Source organism: Solanum pennellii, chromosome 9 (genome assembly GCF_001406875.1).
Source record: "Solanum pennellii chromosome 9, SPENNV200".
Classification (NCBI taxonomy): Eukaryota; Viridiplantae; Streptophyta; class Magnoliopsida; order Solanales; family Solanaceae; genus Solanum; species Solanum pennellii.
Window position 1 is genome coordinate 78,766,643 of NC_028645.1, and position 19,262 is coordinate 78,785,904.

At 32.3% G+C, this 19,262-nt stretch overlaps 4 protein-coding genes across 7 annotated transcripts; 1 reads left to right on the plus strand and 3 right to left on the minus strand.

Moving 5' to 3' along the window:
* Positions 1-1,258: 1,258 nt before the first annotated feature.
* Positions 1,259-3,825, minus strand: LOC107030832. The gene is made up of 3 exons (XM_015232070.2): positions 3,125-3,825; positions 2,218-2,598; positions 1,259-1,730 (listed from the first exon to the last, which is right to left on the minus strand). Exons 1-3 carry the CDS (start codon positions 3,528-3,530, stop codon positions 1,363-1,365), a joined length of 1,155 nt encoding a protein of 384 aa, XP_015087556.1. The 5' UTR covers positions 3,531-3,825; the 3' UTR covers positions 1,259-1,362.
* Positions 3,826-6,279: 2,454 nt separating this feature from the next.
* LOC107031520 (protein FAR1-RELATED SEQUENCE 11-like) lies at positions 6,280-12,510 on the minus strand. 4 transcript variants are annotated; one of them, XM_027919710.1, is made up of 5 exons: positions 12,353-12,510; positions 9,963-11,014; positions 8,491-8,934; positions 7,493-8,392; positions 6,280-7,320 (listed from the first exon to the last, which is right to left on the minus strand). In XM_027919710.1, exons 2-4 carry the CDS (start codon positions 10,929-10,931, stop codon positions 7,532-7,534), a joined length of 2,274 nt encoding a protein of 757 aa, XP_027775511.1. In that variant the 5' UTR covers positions 10,932-11,014; positions 12,353-12,510; the 3' UTR covers positions 6,280-7,320; positions 7,493-7,531. The 4 variants fall into 4 exon arrangements, with proteins under 4 accessions (XP_027775511.1, XP_015088414.1, XP_015088413.1 ...); XM_015232928.2 differs by having other exon boundaries at positions 6,280-7,333; XM_015232927.2 differs by having other exon boundaries at positions 6,280-8,392.
* A 3,749-nt stretch (positions 12,511-16,259) lies between these two features.
* On the plus strand, positions 16,260-17,388 carry LOC107030763. Its single transcript, XM_015232019.2, has 2 exons — positions 16,260-16,582; positions 16,888-17,388. Exons 1-2 carry the CDS (start codon positions 16,499-16,501, stop codon positions 17,125-17,127), a joined length of 324 nt encoding a protein of 107 aa, XP_015087505.1. The 5' UTR covers positions 16,260-16,498; the 3' UTR covers positions 17,128-17,388.
* A 174-nt stretch (positions 17,389-17,562) lies between these two features.
* LOC107029868 (WASH complex subunit 3-like) lies at positions 17,563-18,715 on the minus strand. Its single transcript, XM_015231317.2, has 2 exons — positions 18,416-18,715; positions 17,563-18,336 (listed from the first exon to the last, which is right to left on the minus strand). Exons 1-2 carry the CDS (start codon positions 18,590-18,592, stop codon positions 17,950-17,952), a joined length of 564 nt encoding a protein of 187 aa, XP_015086803.1. The 5' UTR covers positions 18,593-18,715; the 3' UTR covers positions 17,563-17,949.
* Positions 18,716-19,262: the final 547 nt, after the last annotated feature.

Below are 19,262 nucleotides of genomic sequence, written 5' to 3' on the forward strand. Positions count from 1 at the left end.
CCCACCACACCACCCCAAATAAAAATTGGTTTTGAAAAATATTTTCAGTTTCATAAATTATTTTCTACTTTAATAAAAATAAAAGAACTCTCAAAAACATTTTTCATTCATAAATCACACACTAAAAATTATTTTCGAAAAATATTTTCTATTCACCAATCAAACATGAGAAAATAAATCCAACTCCTACTTATTTTCTAGAAAAACATTTTCCATTAAAAACATTTACCAAACACACCCGTAATATTTTGTGGACACGATATCATAGTTAAATTTAGATTACTGATTTGTGGAAATTTACATTAATACCCTTGTGATTCAAATAGTTTTCAGATGAGTCAGAATAATCTCAGCCGTTGAAATTCTTATGATATGATTTTTAAGTGTTGTGATGGGATTCCAACAAAAAGCAAAACCATGGGCGTGTGTTTCTATAAGTTCGAAAGTTTCTGGGTATCGCTAACGAATGGAAAGTGGCAGGGCTAAAAGTTAAGATTTTTTTTTGGGTAGACGGTATTTATCGAGTTGAAGTGAATTTTTTTTTAAGTTTTTAATTGAATTATATTTGTTTTTGTTAAAGCCCGATCTGATCTCATTAAGTTTTAGGGTTTGCATGTAGCTTTTCTTTAAATTGAGAGAAGACTCAAAAATGCATTTTTGAGTTTAGAATTTTTATATTAGAGTCTCAAGTTTGAAATCTCTTGACAGTATAAGTAAGAGATTTTTGCCTTCTGGTCGAGCTCGTCGCGCCGAATTTTCCTAATACGGGTTACCTCTATCCTATGTGAATTGCAATTTATTGCATAGGAACAAAAGGTTTTACCTTGTGCGCATCCAAGAAATAGCGACTACAAGTTTCTCTTGTCGTAAAAAAAAAAACATCAACTAATTAGCGCGAGTTGAATCGTTCTCTTATAGATTGGATAAGGCAAAAAAAAAAAAAATTTGTAGGAGTAATTTAATCTAACACTGAAATTTGTGAAAAAAGATCAAGGGAAAACTGATAAATTTGACATGAATACTTAATTGGGATGTTCATTTTTATAAAGAGGAAGAAAAGAAATTCAATTAATAAGCTCAAAAGTCGAACGTTTCGAAATAACCATCCCGACTAATCCATAATTGATTTTAGAATTCGATATTTTTGATTCCTGATTCTTAAATAAGAAAATTAAAAATCTAATAAATCAAAATTTTCATAATCAATCTTAATTGTCGAAATATCCACCCCTAATAACAACAATAGGCAATATTATCAAAGCAAACTTATTGCTCATAACTAAACAGATACAATCAAACCATGCATAGCCATTGAAAACATATATAGTTATTAGGAGAAAATGCAAATATTTGGCTTATTCTTCACCATTTTAACTTGCCTTTATGTTTTTGGGCCAAAACATTGAAAATATGGGCCAGAAAGGCAAAAACAGTGGCTATAAAGCACATAAGACATGACAATGCAAATAATGCCCAATCTTTAAATGTTTTCTTGACAAGTTGGGCTCTGTCTGAACTAAGTAATGATCTGTAAACAGCTTCAGTTACAGAATATGCTGAGATTGGATCATATTCATCTGCTAATAATCCATATTCTGTTACACAAACTATATCATATATTCCATTAGTCTCTGAGGCACCAAGATGTTTGCATATTTTCAATCGACAATCGATTCGATCCTCAGTTGATAACTTGTCTCCATGAGTTAAAATCAATATGGGGTTCCCATCTGCATTACGAATAACAAAATGAATGTCTGAGTTTAACTTCTATATACTGATACTTTACTTTTTAAAAATACTTTTGTTTTATTACTATAACAACTGGAAATAGAGATCTAAGAATTCAAGAGAGTAACAAGTTATTTTTATCTGACATTTAGGATCATTTAGTTAGGAACAAGTTATTTCAGGATTAATTATCCCACCATATATATGAGATAACTTATCACATCACTACGGTATAAATGGACTGTAATTCACCCCTTTCATTCCATTAAAAAAAAATATTTACTGAGGATTGAGCAATATTAAAATGACTACTTATTTAATGTTAAGAGCATAGTTGAAATCAAATACTAGTTCTCAACTTTGATCTTAAATTTATGTGGACGTGACATCTTTTAAGCTGAAGCGACAGTTAAAATAGAACAGATAGGATACCTGACTAAAGATGTGTAATAGAGTAATGAGAGAAAATTAATAATTAAAACTCACTAGATTTGTTGAGTGAAGATGAGCAATAAAGTTGCTTCAATGCATCCAATGGCTTAAAATCATCAAGTTTGAGAGACTTATATATTTCATAAGCATTAGCCACCACCATAACACAATTGACACTTCTCTTTATGAACATTGAAGAAGAAGCATCCTCCAATTCATTATTTAACATTGGTAAAAGTAGATGATCTTCTTGTCTGGAACACAGCTTCTTATGGTGTACTCCATCAGGAGCCATCCATTCTTTCAATTCTACAAGAGCTTCATCAACTCTATCATAATCGAAACCCCTCGTATCGTAGATGCAGAATTCACTTCGTGTTGATCTTAGCACATTGTGTTCCTCCATCGTTAATGTCGTGTAACCACAATCATTTCCTATGATTTTTTTTACAAGAATTAAAGTTTTAAAAAGAAAAAATATTGATATGTACAAAATTTGTGGTATTTTATGGCTATAAAAACACGTCCTTGACAGTAAGACAATGCATAAAGTACAAAATATACAACATTAAATAACTTTTAAATAAGAGAATATGTCGAGTATCGTATACAACGAAACAAATAAAGCAATATAGGATTCTTATAAGCGATTCGAGTTAGTTTTGGACTAACGTTTCTCTTTTATATCATCTCGAATGTTCCTTATAAGTTACTCTCTTCATTCTCTTTTACCTGTTCAGTATACTAGAAATAAATTTTTTAATTTAGTAGTATACTTTAGCAAATTTAGAGAGAATTGACAAAAGGGAATTGTTCGGAAGATAAGCACCCTCACTTTCAAAATAAAGCCTCAGAGTTCGAGTTACCAAAAGAGCAAAGCGAAAACAAAAAACGTACATAAGTGATGTAAAAATAAGCACTCGATAATCACTGGACAAGTAAAAAAGAACGGAGAAGTTACCTGAGGAAGTTTGAGCAAAAGGGATGAGACCAGATTGACCAAGAACACTATACATAAGGTTGACAAGTGAACTTTTGCCAGCATTATGAAAACCAACCAACAATATAGTATTCACAGGTGGAATATCCAAATCCTCTTTGTTAATTCCACCAATTGGCACCCAAAAATCACCTACTTTATAAGACATTAGCTTTTGTCTAAGCTCATCAAAACTCTCAATTGACATCAAATATAGCCTCTCCATTTCTCTAAGCACTTTAAGTATTGGTGTCAATTTTGACAAATTTTGTATTTTTTCAAACTTGAATTCTACACACTCATCAAACTTTGATGCTAATCTCCACCAATAATTCATAGCTCTACTTCCTTCATCTTGTTTGTTAAGATCAAAACCTTCATCCCTCATTGAATAGCACTAGTTTTTTTTTCGTGTGAGGCTACAGGAGCTAATTTGCATTGCTATTTAAAGTAGTTCTTGTCACTACTAGCTTGGTACAACTTACAAGCATGGCTGAGCCAGAAGATTACGTATCTTTTCCGATCGTAACTTGATATTTGTATCAAGAAAATCATTGAATATGTATAAATATTAAATTCAGAATTTAGTTATTAGTACTTAGCTTGCATTTGAACATGCGATGTATAATCATGATTTCAAATATCGAATTCTCGAAAAAGCATGAATTGTTATTTCAGAATTTTAACATATAAAGCTTGATTCATAAGTTTGTATTTTATAATTTTTAGAAAGATCGTATCTTTTACAAAAGAGATTATTCGTACCATGTGAAAAGATTATAATAAAGAATAACTAGTTAGTAGTAACTATTTTTTAAGAGGAAGGACGACGCTTTAGGATATTTAGATATCTTGCTTATGAACTATGATTTGATCATTTAGTGAGATTGTATAAAAATTTAGTAGTATTGATAGTTTTACGACCTATAGGGTTTTTATGTTTATTACAAAATTTAAATTTCTTGTTCAAACAAAATTTCAACTTTAAATTAATCTAATTTCAAATCATGATTTTATATCGCATGTCCAAACATGTCTTGATGTCACTATCCTAAATTTTAATCGATAGAGTTCAAATTTTGATCTCTCTCTAGATATAAGGGCCTATCTCCTCTATCTCAATTTATGTGACATCATTTGACTGACATAATTTAAGAAAAAAAAGACATTTAAATTTCATGATCAAAATTTTTTTAGACATTTGTTTAACTATAAATCATTTTAGTAAGAGTAAAATAGAACTTTAGATTCAGAGCCTGTTTGGCTCAGCTTAAAAGCTGGTCAAACTGACTTAAAAGCTGGTTATTGACTTATTTAGCTGTTTGACAATACTCAAAATAACTTATTTTAAGTTAAAAAAAACTTATTTTAAGCCAAAAGTTAAAAGCTGGGGTAGGGGTGCTTTTTTTTTTTAGCTTATAAGCTGTTTTAAGTTGACCACATTTTTATCTTTTTCCCCTTAATATTTTTATACAATCTCCAAATTATCCACATAACCCTAACATCTCTTTCTTCTATTTTTCCCTTTTCACGTTTGGCATAGCAACGTCAGCTTTTTTATCCAAACACATAACTGCTTATTTTAAAAATAAGTTTCAGCACTTTCAAAAGTACTTTTTAAAGCTGATTTTATTAAGCCCATCCAAACGGACCCTCAATCTATCTTTGTGATCATAAAAAGGTGATATTCTTATTGGACGAACTTAAAAAAAATTGTAGCGTAAATTAAAACGGGAACAAGAAATTGTACCACCAATGACGCAGTGTTTGTTTTGCGCCACAACGGTCAACGGCTACTCATTTCATCGTTTCATTTTGCTCACTAGGAAGTTTCTAAGAACCTTCAAGCCATGAATAGTACACCGGGAAACTTTTGGACACGTTCGGTATCTCTACGATAATATATTCAATGTATTTACGTAAAGTGGGTCAAAGGTTATTTTTGATAGACTATCAGCTTGAGACCAAACAAAAAAACTAGAAAAAGACCTAATAAAAATACAAAAGACAATTAGTAGTAATAAGAAAACATGATGTAGATGAGCAATATAATGAAATAAAGTATATAGTTATTAACTAAAGTTAAAGCAGCGGCGAGATTAGGGTAAGGAATTTGATGGTTCTAAATTTTCTTCTCATTTCTTATCATTAAGCTGTCAATTAATTTGTTAGGTGTTCATAAGTTATTGCTTAATTTTCTACTGCAAATATTGAGTCATACAGAAAAGCTACTTTATATATTAATACTGTATTTGAAACATTGATGAGCATTCCAAATTAAAATTGAAAAATTGCAAGCACTTTAAATGTCTTTATAATACATGACAATATTTTTAAAAAATTTAGGGAACGCAGCTACATACTAAATTTGTAGTAAATACATAATATACACGTGTATGGTGATACATTTCTTTCCATGTTTTTATAATACACGTTGATACTCAACTAATATTCGCCACCTAAATATAACTCTTTCGTTGATAGCCTTTGCCCCTAACCGATACCGGCCTGATAAAACTACTATAGTTATGATCCGTAAATATGAAAACTGTAGCTATGTTTACTAATTATATTCTAAACTATAACTATTTATGAAGAAAAAAAAAACTTTTAGGCTTGAGCTACTAACAGTGGGACCAAAATGTGGGGAATATGATGAGGATGAAAGTTGTAGAAAGCACCAGATAAGGTGAAAAAGAAGGGTAAAGTAGTTAAAAAAAGAACAAATCCTCTGGTTCCATTACCATCATGTAAAGAAATATACTAATTTTTAGGATGGTAGATAAGGAATTGTTTTAGTGTCAAGCACAAGCATCCTCTCCATTAAGAAAAAAATGAGATTCTTGTAACCTAAAAAGGGCTATCCCACTAATACTTTGTTGTCAGGGCAAGTTACACATTTAGACGGACGGCTAAAAATAATTATATTCGCTTAAACTATTATTTTGATGGATGGATATACAATTTAAAGCAGTAAATAAAACGAAACGAGATATAGCTTCAATGGCAAATTCATAACTCATGAACTTCAAATCCCGACTCAGTCTCTCCACCTATGCTTTTAGTGATATTAATGAAGATACAGTAAAACTATGATAATGAAGGCAGCCAATTATTAAAGGAAGATACAGTAAAACTATGATGAAGGCATTTTTATAAGTGTAATATATTATTCCTTCTTACTTAAGAGACATTAATAAATGCATGCAATAGAATTAGCGTAAGCTGTAACCTTTCGGCTATATGAAACTTTGCTTCAAAACTCTTCCAACTTTACCTTTTTAATACCACTATCAACGACCCAATTTAACCGTCCCCATTCATATATGTCTTTTGTCCCCAACCCCTAACTCTTTATAAACATTTATTCCCATTATAAAAAAGTTCATCCACTTCTTGGTTTCCTTCGTACCACCATCCTACTCCTCCACCTTTGGTGTTTTTCTAATATAATGGCAGCTGAGAAAGCAACTTATGGAGCTTCAGAAACCTACAACACCAGCGGTTACCACGAGGAGTGTGATGATGGTGAGACAAGGCAACAAGACCACAGCAAAGCTTCCAGGGCTGAGTACCGGCTTTTAGGCAAAGCGTTGGCACATAGAGCTGTGTTTGGTTCAGGCAGCAGACGAGGAAGAGCCAGAAAAGTCAGGAACATGAATGATCTTAAGGCATTGCCCAGCAGGCTAAGCAAAGTTTCTTTAGCTGATGAAGATCAAAATTACTAGAATGTTTCATTTCATCATGTTATGGCATCACAAGTGCCAGTCTATACAGTAGTATCACATCCTATAGGTAGGCTTGTAAATGTTGTTTGAACCGAATACATGTATTAAATCGTAATATATACTACATAAGCTTAGAATAGATATCCAACTAGTGGAATGTAGACCTGCGTTTTTGTACATTAGTCAACTTGTACGATTGAAAATTTATCGAAACAAACACAAAATGCCATTATCACAGGATGAAGGGGAGAAAGAAAAGAGAAGAATCACATGTATCTAGCAGCAATAGGATTTCAACTAAATATCAATATTATATCATCTAACCTCGCTCTCTGTTTTCCCCGTTGAGGCATGCGAATCATAGTGCTATATCTTAAATGCTTCTTTTTTCCTCTTCTTTTAGGAGTTGAGATTGGTAGAACAGAAATAAGAACGCTCCTTCTTTGATCCCTGAAAGGAGGACCTTCATTTGTTACAAAAAAAGAATGTAGGTCAGAAAGTGGTGTTCCAGCATATTAAGAGTCGATTGTTTGGGTCGCGAAAGTTTAAAGATATAAAGCATTTGCATTAAGAGAGGAGAAACTGTCGGTTATGAACAGAAGAAATGGTATATATTCCCTACTTCATTCAAAGCGCCTAGCTCCATTTCACAACATTCCTGCTATAAAAAGCCAAGTCTATCTCCATTCAAATCTTCACCTTCCATCATTGGACAATCATTTGCATCATGGCCATACTGTCCACAACATGGAATGGAGAAACGTCTCCTCTTTCCATAAAAATCCAGTCCATCTCTGGATCCTCTCTCTTTCAACTTTGCCAAATTTATACACTCGTGAGGGCTGCAAGTGAAGCTTTGACCAATGCCTTCAGAATCCTCAACCTCTGCAAGAATCAGCGAGTCTGATGGGCTCTCATATGCAATAGCATTACCCGAATTGGCTGCTGTAGGTAACCCCTTCATGCGAGATAAAACTGTAGAAACTTCATCACAAACAACATTGAGGCGTTCTTCGGTTTCAACTGATTCATTAATCAGTGTTGAAATCATGGACTGCAATAACTGAACTTTTCCTAAATGATCACTTGGTAAGGATAAGAGTGTGGGCTTAGCCAAAGAGGATGTAAACTCACGCCAGCGCATGGGCAGATATCGGTCTGGAATGTGAAAACAGTTATTTGTTGATAGAACACGAAGCACATGCCTGCAGAGAATACCAGTAAACTCAAAGTTATGGCAGCTACAGCTAATGAACTCATCATGCGGAACCCAGAGTACTTTGTAACCCCCACCCATTTCCTTATGGTGTCTCACGACGAAATAACTTTCATCTACCATCAGTGATGCATATTGTGGTGCAAAAACAAGCTCCTCTTGTAGTTTTGAGAAGGCATATGTTGTAAGAACATTAGCAGCATGAGATTCTATTGGTGAACCTGTTTTCAAGGGAACCTTTTGAACAATTCTTTGTACTTTATGTTTTGCTCCTGCTTGATCTTTAGCATCTACAACACGAACAACCTGCAGAATGTTAAGTTATCAGAAAAAGAATTGCAGAAGAATCAAACGAGTAATAATTAAACTTTAGAAGAAACAAAAGTTAAATGAGAATCTCACACCTGCTCCACAAAATTACCAAGTACAGATTGAGCACTCAAAAACCTCTGTATAAAAGTATTTATAGTCTCCGACTGAAATGTACTCGTCATTCCAGCAAAAAAGAAAGATCTCAAAAAGGGCAGTGCCCAGTATGAACGTAAAGCATATAAACTGGCAATGTGTTTATTTCCATCCAGCCGGTAGGTTTCGATCATCTCATTCCATCCCACTTCGTATTCCTCAATCGAATGTAAATTGTAGAGGCGATGGAACTCAGCCTTCCAATTATCATATTGGGATCCAAGAAGTGTCGAAAACCATTCTGAAAACCTCGAAGTTATATTCCAAATGCAAAATGCATGTTTTACTCTTGGCATTTGAGTGGCAATGGCTTCTTTGAGCCACAAGTTTTGATCAGTCAAAATGGTTCCTGGAGTCTTGCCATTCATGAAGCCCAAGAATGTCTAGCACAAATTTTAGAGAAACAAAGCAAAACAAAGGGATTTCGTATTAGCATGGAGCCACAGGAATTGCAAGCTATGGATAGAAAGATGCATCTCAAATTGTTACAGCTAAGCTTGTAGCTTATGCATACCAGAATGGAATTGAGATGGCTAGCTAGACCTTATGCCCGTAACAAACATATGTACAAACAAAAGATGATAAGGAGAGGGGATAATTGGTAAAAAGATATAAGTAGTGAGTTTTTGTATCATAAAACAGAAAAGAGGAAATTCAAAGAAAGATTACAAAGCCAAGGTGAAGAATCGTCATTGGGATAAGGCGAGTCCAGCAAATTATGAAGTTCAAGCCAACAAATGAATAATAATTTATCAAGCAAGAGATTTTCCAACTAGCTGCAGCATGGAACATGTTCTTCTTCTTTTTTTTATGAAGAAAATGATATATTCTTCTTTTAAGCTTGAAACATGTCGTGTATATATATCAGCTGCACAAAGCCTGTGCAACAACTAATTTACCCCTGCAAAATACTCATAATTTTTATGATTTGGGTACAGCCGAACGAACCCTCTTCTTCCTAACATTTCTGATGCCTCAGAAGTATTTGGCAACTTATATATGACCTTTTGTACTTCAACAATCAAACAACATATCTCAAATTTGGAATCTGATCTGATGTTAATATACTTGCACACTAATTACAAAATTTAGTTCAATTATTTCCTCCATCACCAATTTATACAGTTATCGTAAATAGCTCCATTACATCTGAACTGATGAATAATCCTTTTTTCCTTCTTAACATATGAAGTAGCAAGTAAGAGCAAGGAGAAAAACACATATTTTTTGCACTAGTTTCATCAGTATTTTCTGGGAACTCTCGCAGACTGCTATTGTTAGGCACCTGATAGGCATTTCAAGCACTTGAAGCAGTTTGGGTCTGGAAAATTAAGCGGGTTTAAAGAAAATTCAACACTTAATAAATGCAATTAGTCTAACGGTACAGAAACAAGATTGCACGGCTTCATACCTTCAACGCCCAGGAGAACGACCGCATATTTTCATCCCGAAGAAGTATACAACCAAAGAAACAATGACTCCCATGGTTATCCACTCCAATCCATATCCCAAGAAGCATATCATAAACATCCAAGCGGTGAGTAGTGTCAAATACTATGGCATCACCAAAATCCTCATATAACCTCATTGATGAAGCATAAGACCAGGCAATATGCTCCAACCTGTTATTACAATCTATCTTGTAGTCGTATTTGAATTTCAGGTCTTTGTCTTTCATCTCCTTGCACATTTTGATAAGGTCAATAGGGTCGTTATCCTGGTCCACATTTCTAAAAGATTGTAGGAAGTTTCTGACATCGACCTCTGTGAAGGGTAAACACCCCAACTTAACTCCCTTCTCTAGCTCCATCAACCTCAGCATTTGCCGAACTGACATCCCAGCTTTCACAAACATGCAAATGCGACTCTTGTCATCAGGAGACATGGTGCAGTAGGCAGGAATAAGCTGCATCACAGTTGACTTTAAAAGTTCATGGTTATGAACATTGCTGAAACCTGTAATCCGCCATTCAGGGACATTATGATCTGCTCTTTTAACAATTCTCATGAATGCCTGGCACCCACAACGTGATGATTTTCGATTCCTTTGCAGCTTGCCATCGTCTGAAGGCTTTAGTTGTGGATAGCCACCACGATGGCATGTAAAATCCCTTCTTGTAATGCCCCTACCAACTCCATCCTTCCCCCGAGTACGATGACGTCTAATTGAGAAGCCGCATTGTTTTGCAAAGCTACAGTAAAATTCATATGCAGCATCCTGTGATACAAACTTCTGACCAATGAAAGGAATAAGGTTCACAGACGTTTGTTGTTGTAAGATTGTATCCTCAGGCATTTCCTCAACAGTGCCAGTGTTATCCTGAGATGAATCTGTCCCATTTTCAGATGTTTCTTTTGCTATGTTTGTTATTTCGGGCATTTCCCAATTCTAGAACAGTTGGATTATGGATATGATAATACCATCTTCACAAGCTATATATGCAGCCAGTAATGCAGAGCGAGCTGTATAAAACATCCAATGTTGCAGAGAGGAGAGGAAGACACAAAGAAATGATATGGATCAGAAGGCAAAAGCACAAAACTGAAAACAAAAGAAGAAAAGAGTCTAGTGTCATGAAGGTTCTGAACCACTTAGATTATCATTGAAGTGCTAAAAATTAAGGCATGATCATCATGATTATTATCATGCAGCCTGTAAAAGGATATCTATTAGCAACTCTCACCAATACAACCACTGTTGCAGGCTGAAATTTATCAAATACTATGTGAAGAGCAACTATACCCTGTGTTACATGGATCCTTCATTTTCCTTGATATACCAAATCTAAATGTACTTCACGAGGATTTTTCATAATACAATAAAAATAGTCATAAAGAAACTAAACATATCAATATGCTTATCCCTAATCAAATCTGAACATAGATAATACTCGGGGAACTTGTAAACACTCCTTGTAGTGAACTCTTGATAGCATCTCTTGTAGTAAACATGTTAAAGAAGTTCTTTATCATAACTACTACCCATTCTATTTGAGACATGTATGACATCTGGTTCTTTGCATATGTTTGTTACTCCCTCGGTGACACACTTTCTTTTCTAGTAAGTCTAAAAAATGAAACATTTGTATATTTAGTAGTAACAATTTAACTTCAAAATGCTCATTTCACACTTGAGATGATTATAGCCTCACAGATATCTATGACTTATTTTAGCTGACAAATTTTAAAATTCTTTCTTTCTTTATTAAACTTCAAGCCACGTCAAATAACATCACATTAATTGGGACAGAGTGAGTATGTCTTACTAATCATTTGTTAATCATCAAAACATCATCTTGTTAGCGTCTTACTAATCATTTGTTAATCATCAAAACATCATCTTGTTAGCTTCGCACATAGCTCTCTCGTAGGCCCTTAAGGAGACAAAACAATTTGAAGAAGAACTGCCAAAATTAATCAATTCTACTAATTATACTTTATAGTAAAATAGTTCCTAAAGTAAAATAGAACATGAATACCATGAGTGCTTTTACACTGGCGTAGTAAGCCATTTCAAGTCGCTCTGTTAATAAACCAATATTTCAAATTCCAGAAAAGCATAGTACAATAAATCAGATATCAGATAAGGAAATTTTCACAAATAATCAACACACCACATAAAATGAGCCCGAATAGAGCAGAACAGTGACAGGAAATTAATATTCTCATTCCGTAGATTGTGATTGTGGCATAGAACAATAGCTAGCACAGCCGGCCTGGCACATAAATCAGCTAACAAATTAAGCTTCAAATATCCACAAACTCTATCTACACAAGCTAAGAATAGAATAACAAGAATACCTTGGGTTGGAGAAGTCGCCGGAGAAGGCGAACACGAACGCCGGTGGAAACCACGGCGGAGCGGCACAGAACTGGCACAGATGGAGTTGCCGGGAATCGACTGAACAACTGTGAGATTTGAGTAAAGCCAGGTTTACCCCCGTAGTCCAGTTTAATATGTTAGGGCAAAAACGTAAATATTTAGCCAAAAGGAATATTTTACTAGTAAAAATCATACAAGGGTATTTTAGGAAAAAGATTTAAATATCTTTTGGTATCTAAAGTTGGCTCGAACTTAGCAAAGAAGTGTTAAAATAACACATCGAGGCCAGACATGAGGTGTTATCCGTAGGTTTAGCCTTCCTGCAATAGAGAAGAAGCGTGAAAAATAAAGATGATTTTTGGAGGTAATTGAGGATGACACTAAACACTTTGTTTGGATCATTGTTACCCATTGTTTCATAATGTATTGTATTTTATTGTACTGTATTGTATGGTAGATACAATGTTTAGCTAGTTGTATTGTTTGTTGTTGTTTAGTAACATTTTAATTGTTTGGTTTGATTGTATCGTATTGTATTGTAATTTATAAATTTACTTAAATATCCTTAATTATTCTAAGGTATGAGATTTGACTATGTTCAAATAATTAAGATAAAGGGTAAAATAATATTTTGAAATATTAGGTAAAGATATAATTGGAGAAAAAAATTAAGTAACAATGGGAACACACCAAATTGGTTGTTCCATAAAATAAGGGTTTTCATTGTTACGTAACAACGAAATTTAACAATACAGTACAATATATTTTAAGTAACAATCAAAACAAACATTGTAGGTAGAGTAACGATACAATACAATACAATGGATAACAATGATCCAAACACAGAGTAAATAGTCGTGAGATTAAATTATAGTACCACTTAATTTGTTGTTTGACTGGCAAGTTAAGGCTAATTTATTTTGGGATTACTAGTTAGCATCGGAATAAGTTATCCCTCCCCTTAGATGATACAGTAATTTTGTGATAACTTATCTCGGGACAAAGGTATCCTTTTAAACCTTTTTTATAAATCACTTTTCACATTCCTAAAACGGTATTTTTGTAAACAAATTATTTGTTCTTAAAATTTATGTGATGCATATTATTTTGAATACAACAAACCAGACACTCAATAAAAAATAATTTCAGCACAACTTAACTCATCATAACTTGTATTCAAGTCAAACGATTCATAGCTACTTGATTATCTAAGAATATAGTGTAAGAGGTTGTTTGATAGAATGTATTAGTATAATGCAAAATAAAGTGTATTTGTAATGCTTGCAGTAGCAATGCATGTATTAGTTATGCTTACATTAATTATACATAGATTATATTTATGCATTGTTTGGTTTGATGCATTAAAAATAAAATGCATTGCATTAAAAACATTATTTACAAAGATACACTTCACTATGAGTGGAAAAGATATATATATATATATATATATAAGTATTGACGGGTAATTGGGTCTTTAATTGAGTTAACGCATGCATTAAAAGCATTGCATTGTTAATTCTTAGAAATCCATCGTATTAGTCATACACACCTTAATGCACAATATAGTTTATAAATAGGTTGAAAAAGAGTACCAAACAAGGTACTAGTAATACACAAAGCTAATACATGCAGTATTTTTTTAATACACTCTACCAAATGAAAATGTTTTAGAAAATTAGATATTCGGGATTAATTAAAAAAATCTACATTCTTATTAAATAGGTAGAAGATAAGGTTATCCAGATTGTTCTTGTAAATATATCTAAAAAAGTATTTAGAATCATTCTTACAAAGTATAGTAATTTTGTAACCACCCAAAAACAAACTGAATCAAAGAGTCTTCTTAAATAACAAAGTTCTCTTATTCAAAAATACACATCTTCCTTCTAGATTTCTTTTCAGTTGAATCTTTCGATCTTAATTAACGATTTTGGGCTAGGAAAAGGTCTCTCAATTATTCTCACATTGGGATTTGAATTGTGATGGATTTATTTTTTGATAAATGACCAAAATGTCTCTCGTATTCATGAGTTTCAATTAACCATTAAAAATATATTTAAAAATGAATGCAACGACGCAAAACATATATGTGCGTGTGAGAAAGAAATTTTTAATTTGAGTTGAATTATAACAAAGAACACGCACTCGAATACTCTTAAGGTTTGAATAGTTTTTTCTTAAAGATATGGAAGGATTAAGGATAAAATCTCTCCCATAGTTAAAATGGCAAGAGTAAATATCATTTTAATACTTTGGTTATGTAGAATTATAAAGTATCAAACATTTAAATTAAATTATATTTATATTAATAAATTATTTATCCATCATTTATTGAATGATAAATAGTTAAGAATGAGACAGACTCTCATTAAAAAAGTTGACAGCTCTATGACTTTCAAACTTAGCTAATATGGGGTAATCTAAGACAAACTTGACCCCGATTATCCTTAAAAGTTCATTCTTCTACCTACTTGACATCAATGATTTTTTATGATGAAAAATATCTTTTTTTAACGAAATTAAAAGATAACAGACGTATATCGAATTTGAATTGACTAGGTACTATTGATTCACATGAATATTAAACGCAACTCATGAATAGTACCAATAAGTCACTCAAAATTTAATTGTTTGATAATCATTGAGATTAAATTTCTAAGATTTGACCTATATTAAAGGTTGAAACAATTGTGTTAACTAGATGTAAAATTAATTGGAATTAGTCACTGCGATATTTTTATATTAATTATTTTAATTGACACTTAATATTTTATATTTATATTAGAATCTAACGAATTTAAAATTTATCTTACACTACCACAATTTTCTTTTATGGAAGTATTAACTAGCTAAAATGTCTTGGGAAGTATGATTGGTGTTGGAGACCGGTGTTTTGTGGGCATGAGTGTCTTTGACCAAAATTAGTGGGTTGACAAATCTTTTACGCTATCAATATATATCTGAATTAATCAGGCTATTTTTTTTATTTTATATTGATTTAATTTTTTATGTTAAAATAATTGAATATTAATTAATTATTAATTTTAATATTGATTAATAAAATATAAAATTAAAAGAATATTTTAAAAATAATCTAAAAACTGAATATAAATTAATTTTAAAAATAAAAAATATATCAAAAATTAAATTAATATAAAATGAAAGGAGTATATAGTAATATTTTAAGGTTAATTTCAATGATTAAATTTGAATCAATTTTTTATAGATGGAAGGAAAACAAAAGTTATATTATTTTCAATAGGCTAATGACATTTTTATACTTAATTTAAAACCAAAATAAAATAAAATCATTTCAAATTTAAATAATTCCTTTGTCATGTAATCGTTCAATTTGACATAATGTTTAAGAAAATAAATTAAAAAAATTAATTTTATGATTCAAAATTACAGTTATATTCAAATATACTAACATAACCTTTAATTACGTGGTCTTAGACAAGTCACGTGTAAATTCAAAATTAAAATCTTGTCAAAAAGGAGTATTTTTTTAAAATTAAACGAAAGTAGTTATTTTAGAACTTTACAACTATGTTCAATGAATATTCTGAATAATGTGCATGAAATTCTTATAGTCATATTTATTAATTTTATTAATTAAAGTATTAATCATCACTTTGGATACCCTTTTGGTGTAACTAGAATAATTGTGGACTTTTCTCATCATGGCCAACCAAAATTAATTATGATTACTTTTAAGGTGACAAGATCGATACCATCGAGGTTTGCACGACATAATAATAAATCACTAAAACCATTATTTTTCAAAATTAATTTTAACACCATAGTACCAAATAGTCATAAAAATACCATATTTAAATAATGCTGCAAATAAATAAATAAAATAAAAGTGTCATCGAGTACTGGGTTACCACCATTACAGAATCTAATCTGAAAAAAATAAATTAGCCCAATTACAGCTAAAGTACTGTTCCATGTTACAGGTGTCTCACTTTTTTTTTTGAAAAAAATAATAATTGTTTGTACTATAGTTTATTTAGAAAGCCTATTACAATATTACCATTTCACATTTCAAATGTATTCTTGAATTTTTCTATATTCTCTTGGCAATTTTACATTTTGCACTTTTATATAATATATTGCATATGGAAGAGTTCCGGCCGAGTTTCCGGTGTTCCGATGACCGGAGATTGGAGATCGTTAGCGGAAAGGGGTTCAACATCAACCAGGTAATTATTAGTAACGCGAATGTTCAACTGAACCTATTAATTTTTGTAATTATCCAAAGATAAATATATGTATATGCAAATAAAAGGAATAATTATTTTTAAACTATAATTTTGATGAAGTTCAAATAACACCCCTTAAATTACGAAGCTAGGAATGCAAGGGGTTTATTTGAGTATCTACATGGTAAAAAATAAGCTTATCTAAATGTTGGTCCATTAAATATAATAAATGTTGTTTTTTCATGTTTTTATACTTTAAATTTTCTTAATAAAAATTCTGGCTCTGTTGCTGTTCACCTGTATAGGTAAATCGGGCTCGGTCACCGGATCTGGCTGGGGTAACGAGCAAGGGGACGTGGCCGAGTCAGGTGGCAGCAGCACCACCGTCGAATAAGCCATGGGGATTCAATGATCCAGAGATGAAGAGACGAAAGAGAATAGCTAAGTACAAAGTTTACACTATTGAAGGAAAGGTCAAAACTTCAATTAGAAATGGACTAAGATGGTTCAAAAATAAATGCTCTGAAATCATCCATGGATATTGATTAATTATCCTTTCCGACTCTACTAACATAAGATGTTTTAAGCATTTGAACTCTACTAATACGAGCATCGAATATTTTTTCGTCTCTTCGTTTGTTTGAGGAGGGTGGAAAACATAGAGATGATTGGTCTAATTTCATATAGTACTTGGGGGATGTTTTTTTTTTTTTCAAATTGAAATTCTAATTTGTTTGCATGTTATTTAATTATGTTTAAAATTGAGATTATTTTTTCCGTAGAAGTTTTAAGTCATTATTCCTCTAGTTAATGGTTTGCCAAATTTTATCGTTATGATTTTTTTGATTATCAAATCTATGAAATTGATTTATCATTTTTCAAGATATATGGTAACTTTGACAGTAGATTTATAAAATTGAAGACCCAACTTTGGCCAAAAATTGGCAACGAATGTGAGCAAAATAAGAGAGCAACAACAATTGTATCTTAAACAAAAAATTCTCTTAGATTTCGATACATATTCTTTAATTACGATGTAATCCATCGTAATTTCCTCAGCAATTTAGAACAAACATAATGAAAGAACACAAATAATTTGGATTTTCTTTCACTAGTTTCTTGATATTGAGAGAGAGAAAAAATTCTGCTCCCTTTGGAACGAATTAACCGTAGATATCTAAGAGACGTTAAAGCAAAAAAGGCAGTGATATTTCTACGTTAATTGTGAAATATTATACCTTTTGCTAAAAAAAAAGAAGTAGTTAAATTAAATTTAAAGCATTACTACTACAAAATGAAGGAAATTAATTTGATGGTTACGATTACGCTCTGTTGATGCCTTGTATGTGTTTGATTAATTGCCTGAATCATTTTTGAAGTCTCATTTGTTCGTAAAATTGAGCAATGAAATTCTCTGCCTTTGCATCAATCATGTCATCTCCTCCAATGGCATCAAATACCTGATCAGGATCTTCTTCCTCTTCCTCTTCATCGTCGTCGTAGAGATCTTGTAGATTATTTGCTGAAGCATATTGACTCATGGTGCTAATGGAGGACGTTGACGGCGTTGGAGAGTACATTGAGGAAAATTGTTCACTGAATTCTACAGGCAGTGATGTAGTTTTCGCCGGTGGTGGTGGTTGAGTGTCACGAGGACTCGGTGGTGATTGGTTGTCTTGGAGATGTAAAGGCCTCATGGACCCTACCAGTTTTTTCCAATTTTCCCCCTTTGAATCAACAGGGGGCGCGGGTTCCTGTAGTATGTATTCGGAATTTAAAATCAGTGAATTATGACTATATATGTGTCTACAATAATGAAATTTTCAAGCTTACCGGAGTAAATTTCTGTTGTTTTAGATCAAGGGAACGACGACGAAACTTGAGTGATGCAGCTCTGAGAAAGCCAAAAGCACCCTGTTTTTTCTTATGTTTGACAATAATGTCATCCATCGGAGTTTTTTTATTGTTGTCAATGTTGTTGGTCGAGTTCATGACTATCTCTTCCGTCATCCTTTCCACCAAAAATATGGCTTCGCTCTGTTTGTCAACAAACAATGGTGGACGTAGTTATTAATTTGCCCTCCCTGCAATGCAGGTCGAGTTGTTTATAGAGACGTTGCGAAGAAATGAACCTTCTTTCGTTGTATATATATAGAGATGCTATAAAAAGGGGAAGGTAGAATTTGTAACGTTTGGTGTTTGATACTTTGTTGAATAATTAGTTACGGTATAACTATATAACCAACCACCTCAGAATATTTGTGTGGTTTACAACTTAGCTAGGAATAAGTTGGAAAACAAAACTACTAAAATGTCTATTATAACCATAAGAAAAAAGATTATTATTAATTCGTGTTTTGAAACAAAGTTATTTTCTTCGTTCCAAAGTATATAGTTTAAATTTATGATGTGCACCTAACCAAAGACATTGTGTAGCAAATTCAATAGCAAGATCAACACAATTCAAATTCAAACAATCAATAAATCTATTCACAAACTTATAATTGAAATTATAAAGCAATTTAAGAACACACTAAGAAGAAAGGGATGAGAAGTTGAACTCAAAGAAAGGGGATGAGAGAACTAGACATTTTTCTCAACAATTTGCATAATTCCTATTACACTATGTTAGGATCATTGTTAGGCATTGTATTGTATTGTATCGTTTTTATACCTGCAA